This window comes from Amblyomma americanum, chromosome 9 (genome assembly GCF_052857255.1).
Source record: "Amblyomma americanum isolate KBUSLIRL-KWMA chromosome 9, ASM5285725v1, whole genome shotgun sequence".
Lineage (NCBI taxonomy): Eukaryota > Metazoa > Arthropoda > Arachnida > Ixodida > Ixodidae > Amblyomma > Amblyomma americanum.
In genome coordinates, this window is record NC_135505.1 from 130,449,168 (window position 1) to 130,464,535 (window position 15,368).

Here is a 15,368-nt window from a genome sequence, read left to right on the forward strand (position 1 = left end):
CTCGCTGACTTTTTCACAGAAGCAGAACTTGCCTGAAAAATTATTTGCTGCCACACATTGAAATAATGCTACAAAATCAGCGTGAATCGCTCGTAGCCGCCCTGTCATTAGCTATTGAGCGGTCGTTACCTATTGTACCACAGCTATGGCTTCGTCTTTTGAGTCCCCCACTTCTTATGCGGAAGGTGTGGAGCTCGATCCATAGTGCCACCGGGTACCCACGGATGATAGGATGGGTACACACTTTCACCTGACCTGGTGCTCGACTTCTTTAGGATGAAATGCTTGAGAAATGGGTCTTTGACCGCACGTTGAGAAGAAAATACTTTGTGTCACGGCACTCTTTAGCCCAAGACGCTCTTGCGCCATAAAAATCACAGTCTTCATCACAACAAAAATTTTTGTTTTGTTTTTGATTCTTTGCTAATAAGGTGCTCTTATTTCTATCCAATGGCAGCTGCGCATTTCGGCATGTTGAAAACAAATATAAAAGGCCTTGGCTCACTTCGTTTTTTTTTGTCACTGGCGGGCAGCGACGGCTGGTAAATGTAACGTTTGCCACAATACGTTTCCGTAAGTGTCGCCGGTACTTACACAGCATCACATAGGCTCGTAAACAAGCGGCAACGAAATAAAACTTCTTGTGCTTGCTTATCGCTAAGCCTTTCAATTCCCATTCGACACATATTGACGCTCGTTGTACATGTTTATCCACTTTCTCAGGTGTCGAGCGCAACGGTTGCACCGAGCCTTTTTCTTGCGTAAAACAGTATAACTGATTCGACACGCGCAGTGACGGTGCCGTCAGTGGCCTTATGGCTCTTTCACATTTTTGGCATTCGGCGGCGAGAAAGAGCGAAATCTCTTTCACACTTCCCGGCGACCGCGTCGCCACTCGTAGCGTACACAGATATGGTTAGCAAAGAGTATGAAACGAGGGAGTCTATGTACAAAAAGCGTGTGCACGCTTACGTACTCTAGGCGCTGTAATTTTGCTGGACGTTACTGCTTTTTCTCAGTCGCTGTACAAATTCAGCGTGTGCCAACAGAGACGCAGCTATAAGGTCAGCCTAGTGACGCCATCTGGTTGTTAAAACAATAAGCATCGTTGTCAATGCACCGATAATCACATAAGCCTAGGAGCGGCAGAACCGTCCCTCTAAATAAAAAAATAAAGCAAATTTATCGCTCAAACAAAATGAGACGAAGGGAAATACCAGTGACCGATTTATCTCCAGTGAATGCATTGAAAAGGGCAGTAGCAACGATGAAAGGAGTTTGAAGCCAGCGATTACGCTCTGAAGTGCACAGCCATGTTTGTTTGAGTAATGACGGCGAAGCACAGGGAGCACGTTCTGCGGCCCGTCCTCCATCTAGGGCTTTTCTGGCCAAGAACTAAGCATTTGGCACGTGAACCTTGCACACGGCACGCATTCTATCATGCTACATCTGCTCTTCTAAAGCGATCAGGGACAGACGAGCTAATACACGACAGCAAGATTGGCTCTGAACATTCAGATGTCCTGCATTCTGCATGCTAGCTCTATTTCCTTACTTGTTGACACGACCCCCCTACCCCCTCAACTTTGCATCAGGTAGCTCCTCGCATACATTTCCTTCCCACACCCAGCTTCGATAAGCTTCGTTCCTAAACGAGGGCCTGACTCTCGACGCGCAATAAAACAGACGCAAGGGCCAGAGTTTAAGGGGAAATATGAGCAATACTCTAAACGCAGCGCCACTATCAGTCTGCCCGCTCTCCAGGCAGCTTCGGCCAAGGTTCAGGACAATTGTGTATATCTCTCTTCTGTGTGCTCTTTACACACCGAAGTCAAGGCGGCGCGTTTTTCTCTTATCAAAAGAAAAGCACGTCACTGCCATCGCTCATCTTTCGAACGAAGAACGAAGTGACTGCAGGCAGTGCATGAGCTTAGATTACCGCTGTATTTTGAGCGCAACCCGACTATACTCGAGAAACTTCGGGCGTGGCACGAAGAAGCAGTGAATCGGAAGACTTTGTTCCAAGTAAGTGTTGCCGAAAGCATTGCCTTGACATCTATTGGCCAGCATTAAGTACGTAGCATCTCAAGCCAAATATTGAACCTGTAAAAGATAAAGAGCATGCAGATAAAAAGCTCATTATGAAATACTGAGTCTGAGTTTGGCTGTTATGATCGATGAGTGACTATGGCTGAGCAACTGTTTCCCAAAGGTGTAATTCATTGCTCCACTGTTAACGTCATTGAGTGGTAAACCAAAAAATATTTGTAAAGAATTGAAATAATAGGCGTCGAACGGTGCATCTAATGCTACGGTGAACAGTGCGTAAAAAATACTGCCAGTAGTAATTTAGTGCCCGTGTAAGTGTTAACATTGACTGGTTTCTGCGCTGAGCAGAAAATAAACCTCAATGGTAAATTCAGCTCCCAAAGTAAGTAATTTTCAAGTGCATTACATTTATTTAAACCTGGATTCCTCTATATATACTGACGGAACTTCATTTTTTTCAAGATTATCTCCAGAATAAACTGTTTTTGAAACTTACTTCTATCTATAAATCTTAATCTTGGCCGATAAATCTCGTGCTTGCTCTCAGAAAGCTTAAAAAAAATTTCTGCTGCACTTAAGCGTGCATTTTGCACGTATTTAAAAACGTACGTTCTTGCGTAAGCCTGGAACAACTGTTTTCATCGTAACGCGCAGGTCTCGGGAAAGCCCGCAGTCTGACGGGCTGATTGAGATTACCGTTATGCCAGTCGATAATTAGGTGCCCGTGTGTGGTCATAAAGAGAGGAGTTCCTTGAGTCCTGCGTCCCGCTTATGCGTTGTTGGGGCGCGAGCATGCGTTGGAGCGCAATGTGTACTCTCAGGATAAAGAACACCTGTATTAATCTTCGTTCACTGTTGTCTTAGAAAAAAGAAATAACGTAAGTAACCCAGTACTAACAGGTACGGTGCAGTAACCTCCGTCAGCTTAACTCAAACCTTTATGCCTATCGGTGGAAAGCTCGAAAAGGTCAGGAAATTTTCCCAGTGCATTTCGCTCTGGTTTACCATAAAAGCCGGCAAGTAGCATGAACAAAGAATAACTGGGTATCTGTAGTTTATTTGACTTCCATTTTGTTCGGTTTGATTAACACCAGTAACACACACAATCTAGCCCTTGTGCCCCAGAGCACCGTGATAGTATAATGTTATTTCAGTATTTTTCCACCGTATTTCAAAAGCTGTAATATATGAATGGTGATAAACATACAGCTACTGATGTCGCAGTATAGAAGGCGTGTGGTGGGTTGAAAGGTATCCGCAGGGAAGACTTCACCGTAAACAATTTTCTGCCAAAATATTCGAATTGCAATTATCTACATTAGAGGCCACCAAATTTGACCTTTGGAAGAAACCACAGTAGTTTTTAAAGTATTTCTTACCTTTAGCAGTTCATTAACATTGGCGTTCTTTACCTTTAAGGAAATAAGCTACTCTGTTGGAACGCATATCGAAACCACATAGGTCTTTCCGAAGAAGTTGGCTGAGGCCACTTCTTTCACCACGTGTGTAAAAGATAAAGGGCAGTTTCTATTCAAATAACGTGGAATAATAAAAGTAGGTTCTGCTTTCTTCATGAAAACTTATTGACTTCGCAGAGCGCATTTACAACGTTTTGTGAAATTTCAGGCATGAGTGATTTCAAATTGCAACATTGGGACATGGAGGCCCCTCAGTAGGAAAACTGGCGCTGCCTGTTTTGTTAGCGGTGAGTGCTTGCGTTCTGCAAATAGAGTTCTTCCTAGCTCATTGTGGAAAATAATAGTTACTTCTGCCCCCCCCCCCCCAAAAAAAAAAAATTACTACATTGAGAACCTGCACTTTTCAGGCGAAAAGCGGACCACCATACATGCCGAGCTCTCAATTATTCTCATAATGAGAATTTGGCGGTAGATTTATGTAGCTGGGCCAAACGCAAATAGGTTGGATGACAACTTGGGCTTTCATTTCGCTTCCTGTACTCGAATCCATTGGTCATGGATGGAAGTTGTCCGGATAGCGATAATCGGTTAAACCCTATATATGCGGAATTCGTTATTCTTTGCTTTACGTTCATAAATCACCGCGAGTCCTCGTATCCCTCCTGGTGCAGTGGTGTAGAGGTTACGGGATGCGGCACTACCCTGCGATGACAGGTGCTGCCATCCGTGCGGCCTGTGAGACAAAAGTTGCTCATCGGGAGCAACCGCTAGGGACTAGATATTAATTGAACTGGCAACTGCTACAGAGGGCAGCATATATATATATATATATATATATATATATATATATATATATATATATATATATATATGTATGTATATATATATATATATATATATATATATATATATATATATATATATATATATATATATATATATATATATATATATATATATATATATATATATATATATATATATATATATAAAGACGCGGTTTACCTTTCTAGCGTGGTGGTCGAATTTTGATGTGTTGGTGGGCATCTCAAAACAGGCGAATCTTGCTAACTGGTAGAGTGATTAACTAAATTTAATTGTTTACTTTGAACTATTACCAATAGATATCTTATTGCAATTAGATATTTGTGGGCGGGCGTTGATAACAGTTGTATCAGTTTTTAGGACTTCGAAAACGCGATTACTGTTGGCGCTGTGGCTCGACAACGTTTTGGCTACTCCTTGCCAAAATACACCGGCTTTTAAAAAGCATGCAGTCAAAGCAACCACTGCTGTGCACGTAACTAGTCGTAATAGCCGAATATGAAGGGCCGCAGCGGTGGTTTACTGGTTATAGCGCCCGGCTGCTGGCCCAAAAGACGCGGGCTCGATTTCGGCCGCGGCGGTCGAATTTCGATGGAGGCGAAATTGTAGAGGCCCGTGTACTGTGCGATATCAGTGCACGTTAAAGAACCCCAGGTGGTAGAAATTCCCGGAGCCCTTCACTATGGCGTCCCTCATCGCTTGAGTCGCTTTGGGACGTTAAAGCTCCATAAACCAAACCAAACCAAAAATGAAGGATACCTATGCGCCATGCCTTTCGAAACCTGTTGTGAATGAGTTACGTGAGTAGGCTTTCGTGATGCCATAAAGTCTTGTTTTTCGATCTGAGTTAATCATTCGATATTAAAACTCAAGCGGTGCTCTGAAGTGGCAAGCAGGCTATCTCACTGACCACTTACCAGGAAAAGCAAAAAGCGTGAAACACAAGCTGTGATGGTTGCATTACACAGTTAAAACGCACAGCTGCCCGCTACTACAAATGAAACCAGTGCATATTCGGCGTCAAAACAAGTCAGGAATAGGGGTTTGATGCGAAGAGTAATGAACGACAGCTGTGCTGCGAACCACTTTGCCTCAGTAAAAGGCACGTCAACAAGCAGTTTTTTTTTTGTTTAAGGACTGAGTTTACGCGTTGTCTACGTCAGAACACTTACGAAAGCTAGTTGCGAAATAATAAGCCACAATGTGTAAGAAGTAGACCGGACAAAACGTGTTGTGCATCACTTTCGTGGTTAATATATACGCTACCTATCAGGTAGACGGTATCAGCAATGGCGGTGTCTCGTGCGCCCAGATCGTAATCAAGGATTCAGCCGTTCGATGCGAACGCTTACATGAGCGCGATTTTCATTCACGCATTTCTTTCTTCTGATGAACGTATGAACTACTAGCTTTCTCTTGCTGGGTGAACAATTACACTCTACACGAATTATTTCACTAGAAATCTAACTGATGATACCTCTTAATTTAGAGAAGAAAAAGTGTAATGGTTCTGGAATATAAATTAGTCACCCTTGACGACGAGCCTTTAACTCCTTTTTGTCCGTTTTCACTTGAACTATGATTGGTGCGTGTTTTGAGAATTTCAAGTGCTCAATTATTGCAAGCCTCTCCCCTTAGGCATAATGATTTCTTGCACTTCGCAAATTACAGTGCCAGCCAGATCCAAACAGGCCGCTATTGTTTACTAGTATCTGCCATTAATTGCATCCTGCTCCGTATATGCTGCCAGTATTAGGGCTAGATAAATGCATTCTCCTACTACTTCATATATGGCCTAACCTCTCTTAAACTGTTCATCCCGTCTAAACGATCTACAGTTCCCAACCCTTCTGGAGGAAGAGGATCCGCTATTATTCTTCTCTCCAGGAGGCGCTGCAAGAAGTCGTGCAGGGATATATTTTTCAATCGCCTAGCCCTTCAACACCACCACTTCGGTTGGCGGGAGTCGCGCAGGAACACATCTCAAAGAGCGCACGAAGTAGAGCTCAACATTGCTCTGAACCGTGCAAGTATGCTGCAATCTATTGGCCCTATGCAAGCCCGTAGAGCGCTTGCACAAGCCACTTCAGACCGGCTGCCCCACTTGTTTACATTGGATCTTTATCAATTGGTTTATCGTCTGCTTTTCCGGCCGGTCTGTTCCAAGTTCCTCCCTTGACGGCATACCTCTCGTTCTTCCCCCGTGCACGTTGCTTGCACTTGTGATAATTTTTTCGGTCGCGTGAGACGACAGTGTTTGCATCCATTAGTCATCTCTACCAGTTGGTAGAAGGTCAGGTTTGTCTTCAAACAACCACTCTTTGAGACTTAAGAAAAAACTGAGCAAGCACTGCAGTCTGCTGCATTGTAGAAATACGGAAGAAAGGCGCCACGTGGAGCCTTTTTTCCCTAACATGAGGTAAGTGTCGTTGCTGTGTTCTACTCCCTGCCCCCCCTTTATATTTTCTTTATTTTTAAGCCCTCTGTGTCCCATGCTATAAGACGCGCCCATGCACTGTATGATCATTCTTGACAAAGACCATATATATATATATATATATATATATATATATATATATATATATATATATATATATATATATATATATATATATATATATATATATATATATATATATATATATATATATATATATATATATAGCTATGGGCCTCGGTCTTGCCAGCATGGCACACCTAGCAAGGCCAAATGCACCTATCATAATGTTTGAGTATACTCAAAACATGCGTATATTCAAAACTTCATGAAAGGTGTCATCATGATAGGTGCAATTGGCCTTGCTGGGTGTGCGATTCTGCCAAGACTGAGGCCCGTAGCAAATTTTCTTTTCAGGTTTAGCTCGTGCATGATTTTCTTGAGAGCGCTTTGCCCTGTACTTCTCGCGTGTGCGCCCCTTTATGACGGGTTAATTTTTTGCCCAAGAAACTCAATTCGATGCTTCGAGAATCTCATGTTCCGGGCGCAAAGCAGGGCACAGCTTGTCACAATAGCACGCACGAATTCATGCATGCATGATCCATAAATGTTTATTGGACTTTGCAGCGTTACTTAAGGCAAGCTAACGAAATTATTTTAAAATTGCCTTATTGCCTTAATGATCTTTTGATGTATTCTTTCAGAAGCACAATGGAGGATCGTTTGAGTAAGGGGAAGGCGGTGCAGATCCTACGCATGAGTAATGACGACAGCTTCACACTCGAAGAACGCCAGCTAGAAGCAATCCTACTAGATGAACGGGTCAAAGATAAGCACGTCGCGGTCGTCTCGGTGGCCGGAGCTTACCGCCAGGGAAAGTCTTTTCTCCTAAGCTTTCTCCTTCGTTTTCTCTGGCACCAGTGTCACAGCAACTGGCTGGACGATACCAGCATTCCACTGGGCGGATTTCAATGGAGCCCTGGCAGCAAACGCCACACTACTGGCATTCAGCTGTGGAGTCAACCGTTTCTGGTAAGCATGATATATTTTCGCTAATATGAGATATTTGAAGAACATTGCGAGTCTGAGTTGAATCCTTGCAGGTGACCACACCCCAAGGCGACGAGGTGGCCGTGCTGCTGATGGATACCCAAGGGTCGTTTGACGGCACGTCTTCGGTCAAGGAATGCACAACTATCTTTGCCCTGAGTATCATGACAAGCTCAGTACAGGTGTACAACATCTTTCGCAATATCCAGGAGGATAATCTCCAGCACCTGGAGTTCTTCTCTGAGTACGGGAAGCTGGCAAAAAAGGTATTCTACAAGCAATTTTCTTTCCACTAAATAATCCAAGATAGTTTAAAATACAAATCAGGGGGCGCAATGCGACTAGGTGAAAGCAGCGCCGTTTATTGAGTGCTTTTGACCGTATCCATGCTTTGGGTCGTTCGCTTTGGAAAGAAAAAAAGTGCTAACACCACCACACATAATAACCAGTGCGTGAAATACTAACTGAGGTGGTTTAGTTGAAAGCTTTGTATACGTCAGGTAAGATAGCCTATCGTTGATAGGATACAAAGGGCCTAGTTCAGAGCTATCGATGCTGGTTAACATGGCCGTCCTGTCTTGGAGTGTAGTAGATGTGCACGTATGTACATTTTGTTTAATCAAGGTTTCTATACTAGACAGTGAAAACACACACGAATTGCGCGAAACCTTTTTAAGATTTTCATATATGGAACAATTAGAATCGTTAATCGAGTGCGCAATCTACTGCGTTGACCGATAACGAAGATTATTTTTTAAATGAGTATAGACACCTAATTTCCGAGGCATGTTTTCTTGTCTACGATAATTCGGAAGGTACTACTACGCATAAATCACTATGCGCTATTCGCCTAAGACCGCTAAATCATTTGTGATAGAATTCTTTCTGACACGCTGTTTCGGCTTCGGTTTCAACAGCCGAATGATAGTTATGACGTCAAAGTGGGGTTATACGTGACGGGAAGCAAGAAAAACTGCGCTATAATGGTTGCTTCATTATTTTAATTCACTACAGTCCCGAAGCCACCATTCCTCAAGAACCGGAATGACAACTAATGTAGAAGTAGCTATTATATTGAAATTTTTCCATGCCTAACATGATGTACAGCCGCACTTTGACGTCACAACCATCGTTCGGCTGCTGAAACTTACACCGAAGCAGAACGAAAAAGAAATTCGATTATAAATTATGTAGCGGCTGTACGAAAATACCACGTACTAATTGATCTATAAAAATGCATTACGCATCGTTACCAGGACAAAAACAGGCACCCAACAGTTAGGTGTCTACAGTACTTCATTTTTATTTTCTTGTTTTTTCATTCCTCGGCTTTTGGCTCATGCATGACTACGTTGCTTGGAGGCCGCTATATCATAAATTTTTGTTGTTAGTCGAGTTGTTGTTCTATGCTTTCCGCAGTTTTCGGTACTGACTTTGTTGGCTTGTCTTTCCTCACCTGAAAAGTTTTGCATGTGTTCTAAGCGGCCAAGCGCAAAATACTCTATATTAGCACTTCCTCTTTACCATCACAGGAGGCAAGAAAATGCATGTTCCAGAGATTGGTGTTTCTGGTTCGGGACTGGGCCTTTCCGTATGAGACAGAGTTTGGCGTGGAGGGTGGCCGCACCGTCCTGCAAGACCGTCTACAGATTATGGACGGTCAACATGCCGACCTGCAGACACTACGACGGCAGATTAACGCGTGCTTCTCGAAGATCGAGTGTTTCCTCATGCCTCGTCCAGGAGAGAAGGTAGTGTCAAATTTAGTGATGTTTTTTCTTAGAAAAAATAATGCTGCAGTAGCTGTGTCACTTCACGGTGGACACAACCCCGCCGTGAGAGAATGAAGGAAAGTTTGAATGAACGAAGTAAGAGGTAAAGAGGTGAAGCAGGTGAGCCGGACGTTCCGGGGACGTTCACGAGAGATGGGCTGGTGTCCTTTCACGACATTACTAACCATTACAAACCTGAGCGGAGATTTTACCCGGCCCCAGACGAGCAATTGGTGATGGCGCAGAAAGGCTCCTGGCGAAGATTGCAGTCGAGATCTTTCTATAACCCATACGTCTTAAACAAAATCTACCAGGACATTAAGCCGGAATGCAAATGGTGTCAGGAACTGGCAGCCTATGGCCACATATTATGGAGCTGTAGCTTAGCGCCGCCACCGGCGGATATTATCTGGGAACCTTCTCTCGAGTAGTGGGAGGCCGTGTCGGCCAGCTTAGATCCGGTCGTCCAGACCAGGGCCGTGGAGTGGTGCACCCAGGTCGCCGTCAGCCATGGGTTGATGGCCATCTAGCACGGAATGGTCGGAACATGCGTCCTGAGGAAAATAAATTTTTTTCCATCCATCCACACATGGAACAATTTCTGTCATCTGGGGGTCTTTATTGCGCACTATCCTCGCAAAGCCCACGGGTGCCATTTGCGTTTCTCCCCCATCGAGACGCGGCCTCCGCGGCCTACGAAATGATAGAAAAAGAAATGCAGCAATAATATCACTCTACTGTCAAGTGTTGAACAAAATGCAGCAGTGTGTTATTATTAGGAGAGAGGATTAAGCACATTGACTGAGCCTCATCACCGAAGGCGATTAGGTAGCGCATGCACGCCGTAACCCAATGTTACATAGGTAGCACGAGGGTCACATTGGGTGTGCATTCTACCCCTACTGACAAGTTACCGAAGGCCGTCGTGTCTGTTTCTGTAACATCCTAGTATATTAGCAAGATGCCATGTAGTTACTGGCGCGCCCGCTAAGCGTTAATGTTTAACGCTAAGCCCTTAAAGGTGTCCTTTGCTCGGCAGGGCATCGACGGCTATATCCAGAAAGCGAAATGGCGAGTTCCACTGGACTGCACTAAACTAGAACTCGGGTAGGCAGAATAAAATGTGTGCTGTCAGTTGCTGAAGGATTCAAACTTTCATGCCTTGCTTTCTGCACAATCCTCTCTTGTCGGCTACGCAGTGGAGATGCACACATCTGTTTTATAATCAAACAAATCCTCTCATAGACACACATGTTTGGAACGCTTGAGACAGGATTCATAAGTATTGCTATAGGAACCAAGGAGTCGGCCAGCAGTTTCAGTGCTTGTCACTATTTTTCATGTTGAAATGATAAATGGAGACGGTTGTGCCACAGGTGGAGACGGACAAGTCGTTCGACGGCTACTTGGAGGACATTGACGGCAAATTCAAGGAGGCACTAAAGGAGTTGGTTCCTTGGCTCTTGGCTCCAGAAAATCTTGTCGTCAAGGAGATCAATGGCCACAAAATCACATGTCAGGAACTCATGAACTACTTTCGGGTAAGAAAATCGTTCTGTGTGGTACGACGGGCACATTTACTTGTCCTTGCAGGTTTACGCCAAGGCATTCCAGGCAGGCAGTTTGCCGCAACCGAAATCAGTGCTACAGGTGAGCCACGAACTTTGTCTGTAGAATATTGCGAAAATAATCGTGTTTTTCAGGCGACGGCAGAGGCAAGCCACAGCGCCGCCAAGGAAAAATCCACGAGATTCTACTTAGAAGGCATGGATAAGGTCAGTAGGAACAATGATACAAAGCGACTCAGAAGCAACAGTTCTTCGCTACGCAGATGCCTCGTGGTGACCTCGACCGGCTGCGAAAAGCACACGCTAAGCTGCTGAACCAGGCCACAGACTTGTTCAGAACAGCTCCTAAGATCGGCGACGAATCGCTGTCACAGAGCTACCTCGAAAGTCTCACAAAGGCAAGCTGTATTCCGATTCTAGCATTACTGTGCCAACATTAATCCATTCTCTTAAACTACCGCCAACTCAAAAATTGCTGAACATGAGCGTTTATTTTTGTTTTCTTGCTTTTACTTTATACATAAATGAGATATGTAGTCACAGAATGCGATCAGCACTTTACTAGCAATCACATGTGGCAGCATTGTGCTTTTACCGCCTCATGTCGTGTTAAACTAATTAAGTCTTTGATTAACCGTACCTGTATTGCTGTTATCTAAGGCTACAGGCTCACACTCTAGAAGGCTCTGCGCTTTTATCTCTTAAGTGGGCAGAATGTTATAAGGAATATAAAGTCACACAAGATGGTGAGGTTGCTTAAACGCCAAGAAAGAGCAATTTGCCTTAGGCATCTTGAACAGGAGGCAAACCTAGCATGGCATACCAACTGCCTACCTCCGAAATTTGTCCAGAGGTTATGATCGTATTCTTTATAGAGTTTTAGTTTGTATATCCTCGAAGTTTCGAGCAACGTCTTTCAGTACGTAGTGTATAACTGCTATTGTTAAAAAATGTGGCCTCAGTGCACATTTCCGTCCTAAATCAAGGCGCACATTTTCTCTGTGCTTTGCTGTAAAACACAACGTGGGTATCATTAATTGGAGTTTGCACCTGATAAAATTTGTAGTTGTTTAGGCAGGAAAGACTAACACAATAGAAAATACAAAGTGAAAGACGTTATTCAGGAGGTTACCTTTTCCTTCCTTAATAAGCTTCTGGGAATAAAAATACACAGTAATGATGATTGCAAGTATAATATTGTCTGCGCCATCGTGTTATAACCCAAAAAATACATATAAAACAAAAAGCGATCCTCGTATATTTGGCAAACATCACTAATTTCACAGTGATGAACGCTAATTGAGCGTGTACACACCTTTCTTCCAGGAACTTCAAGGGCATTTTGATCGCCTCTACAGGGACGAAGAGCAGTTTCTGCTAAGAGAGGCAGAGAAAGAAAAGCAGAGGGAGAAAGAAAGACAACTTGAGAGGCAAAAAGAGGAGCAGAGAGAAATGGAAAGAAAAAGAGAGAAAGAAAGAGAGCAGCAGTTGAAGAGAGAGCTGCAAGGGCAGAAGGAAAAAGAAAAGGCAAATGAGAGGCAAATTGAAGTATTGAAGGAGAAGCTTTCTGCTTTGGAAACTGACATGTTGGAACAAAACCGACTAGCTGTGGCCGCCGAAGGGCTCGGCGTCGCACGCTCAGCTTTCGAGTTCGCCACGGAAATTGTGAAAGTTGTTCCTCGTCCGTAGGAGCACAAGGTTCCATGTGTTAACTGCAGGAAAAAGTGTGCTATAATCTACATGGTGAAGAAAGCAGCACGTTTGCAATTGACAAGAAAAATGATGACATAATCCATCGTTCTTTAGAACTCAAGCAACACCCAATTGTAAATTAGTGTTGAATTGGGCAAAACGCGTAATGCGGCAAGACGCGAGATTATGTTATTTGTGCGCCTTAACGTTCTAATGACAAATTATATTACATTGACATATATTTGCTGTGATTTGCCACATGTCTAATAAAACTCACTTCGGGGTTGAAAACATTTTAACCGTGTAACAAGAGACAAAAAAATGCGATGTCTTGCTGGTGAACCAGAAAGAGCTCTAAAACACAAAATTATGCATGTCATATATTTCAAACCTCCGCTGACAATTCAACCTCCCATCCGGTATTAATATAGGTGCTTAGTAATTACATTTGATGAGTCATATCTTTTTATGCAAAGGTCCAGAATATTTTCTCCTCGGATAATTAAGGTAGAATTGTGTTAGGAGCATGCTACATTTGGGGTGGAACACGATGTTGTGAGTTACCGTAAGAAATAAAGTGCATGCAGTAATTTTATTGCTTGCTCAAGAGCTTTTACTCTGTTTCGTCATTCTTTAGAAAAGACTCAACGTAATAAACAGACAACGAATGCCAAGTAGCTCGCACAAAAAAAAAAATGCAGAAAGATCTGGAAACACGCACAGAACGCCTGTTCCATCATGCGTTTTGATGTTTCCAAATGCGCTCGGCATACAACAGCAAAGAAAATGAGGCACTTTGAAAAGAAGAAACTTTTTAAAAGCTTGTAAACCTCATCGCCGAAATCTGTCTGGCCAGCATGAAGAGCTTTTTTTATTACGCATTCTGTCAATGCACGAACATCTGTTCGGTCTTGCCTACAATGTTATCAAAAACATTGTCTTCGCGCTGTACGAATAAAAAAAAAACCGCCGGTTCATTGAACACAGCTCGGCGAAAGAGAAGCAAATGTGACACTAAAACACAAGAAAAATTTACAATGAAGGTAGGAAATTCAAGAGCGTCCAGGCTAACCAGGCCATCCAGCCAACTAAACCAAGAGCTTGGCGGCAGAACTGCCGTAGACTGTAGTGAGCCTTGGAACAAAAGAAAGTCCGGCTTGGTCTTAGTTGTCTTTTGTTAAAATAGGCTTGAAGAGATTTCCTAGATGTCCACAGAGCAACATAGTGTGCAGCAATAGCCAGTGTGAATAACAAGTTGGAAGAACATAGGAGGAACACAAGAGTGACAGACAGAACGACGTGCCTTACCTTTTTTTCGATGAAAGTATGCCGGTATTCTGGTCCTTACGGGTAACAGAGTGCATTCCAAAAGCCGGCAAGCGTAGCAGGGGGCAGCAGCAAGTCAGGTCGGCCGATGAGATTAAGAAGTTTGTGGGCATAGGGTTGGCGCAGCTGGCAAAGTACATGGTTAATTGGAGAGACATGGGAAAGGTCTTTGCCCTGTAGTGGGTGCAGTCAGCCTGATGATGAAGATGATGCCGACTAGACCAGAAACAAGTGCTTCTCAGGCATGAGCAATATGGTTATTTTTAAATGGGCGTTTCATTTTGCAGGCCTGCGCTTTCTTATTTCCCGCACATGGGGGGTGTGCAAAAGTCGACATCCTGAATGTTTATTTTATAAATTTTACTGTATTCCTATTCAGCTTGCCTTTACATATTTGGCGCGGGTGATGCCAGGACAGCGGAGAATAATTAATCAGTATTTCTTTCCTGATATCAGTAAACAAGAAATTACGACGAGGATTTACAAATTTCAGTCCCATTATGCCCCCCTGTCTGCTACCAGCGTACCGATAACTTCTAGATTTTTTTCCTCCGTCTGCTACATCGAGTTAGCGTCTGATAAAGGTAGCGATGCAATTTTACGAATGGCTGCGTGCTTTCAGTTACCCACAGTGTCAAGCCTCACCGTTCGAGGTGAAGAAGCCTCCGCTGCAATATTTTGTCCAGGAAATGAATGGGGCTTTTTGTATGTTGGTATTCTAAACTGGATTACACTTAGCGATGTCCTTCGTTTAACCCCATGTTCGGCGCACCGAGTTGACCTAAACACATTTCTTATTGTGTAAATAGTTTGTATATATTACTTCTCCCCCTATCATCTGTTTCTGTCCCCTCACCTCTTTCATTTCATTTCTCCATTCTTCCTGCTATCCCTTATTTCCGCTGCCCCAGCTCGGATGCTTCAGTATCGATGGCAGATTCCGGGGCTAGTAAAAATCTTTTCCTTCCTTTTACTATTATTTTTAATAAAATCCAGTGCCACCCCCACCACCGAGTTGCAGGCGAACTGTGATTCAGGCACCAAACATATCCCTTTGTGCTTTTAAAATGTTGTAGGACCCCGCCCCCCCCCCTCACCCCCCACCCCCGTCCCGGTAGTTAAGTGCATGTGACACCGCGTGGGAAGAGTAACCGTCACCATCATTATATTGGTTCGAGTGGGTGCATCTTCTGAGCAGATGACCGTCAGCACGCTAATCACGAGCGTGTAC

At 43.6% G+C, this 15,368-nt stretch overlaps 1 protein-coding gene across 3 annotated transcripts; it reads left to right on the forward strand.

Annotated features, from left to right (window-relative positions):
- Positions 1-1,816: 1,816 nt before the first annotated feature.
- LOC144104363 (atlastin-1-like) lies at positions 1,817-13,425 on the forward strand. Of its 3 annotated transcripts, XM_077637322.1 has the most exons (10): positions 1,819-2,025; positions 3,676-3,754; positions 7,434-7,761; positions 7,833-8,045; positions 9,312-9,530; positions 10,928-11,092; positions 11,145-11,201; positions 11,255-11,326; positions 11,383-11,517; positions 12,446-13,425. In XM_077637322.1, the coding sequence occupies exons 3-10, from the start codon at positions 7,441-7,443 to the stop codon at positions 12,806-12,808; spliced, it is 1,545 nt and encodes a 514-aa protein (XP_077493448.1). In that variant the 5' UTR covers positions 1,819-2,025; positions 3,676-3,754; positions 7,434-7,440; the 3' UTR covers positions 12,809-13,425. The 3 variants fall into 3 exon arrangements, with proteins under 3 accessions (XP_077493449.1, XP_077493448.1, XP_077493447.1); XM_077637323.1 differs by lacking the exon at positions 3,676-3,754 and having other exon boundaries at positions 1,817-2,025; XM_077637321.1 differs by lacking the exons at positions 1,819-2,025; positions 3,676-3,754 and adding an exon at positions 6,561-6,711.
- Positions 13,426-15,368: the final 1,943 nt, after the last annotated feature.

Bases quoted from the DNA above. Each gene is read 5' to 3' on its own strand.
- LOC144104363 (XM_077637321.1), top strand. The intron at 8,046-9,311 runs GTATTCTACAAG...TTACCATCACAG, and splicing joins ACGGGAAGCTGGCAAAAAAG to GAGGCAAGAAAATGCATGTT. The intron at 11,093-11,144 runs GTAAGAAAATCG...TTGTCCTTGCAG, and splicing joins AACTCATGAACTACTTTCGG to GTTTACGCCAAGGCATTCCA.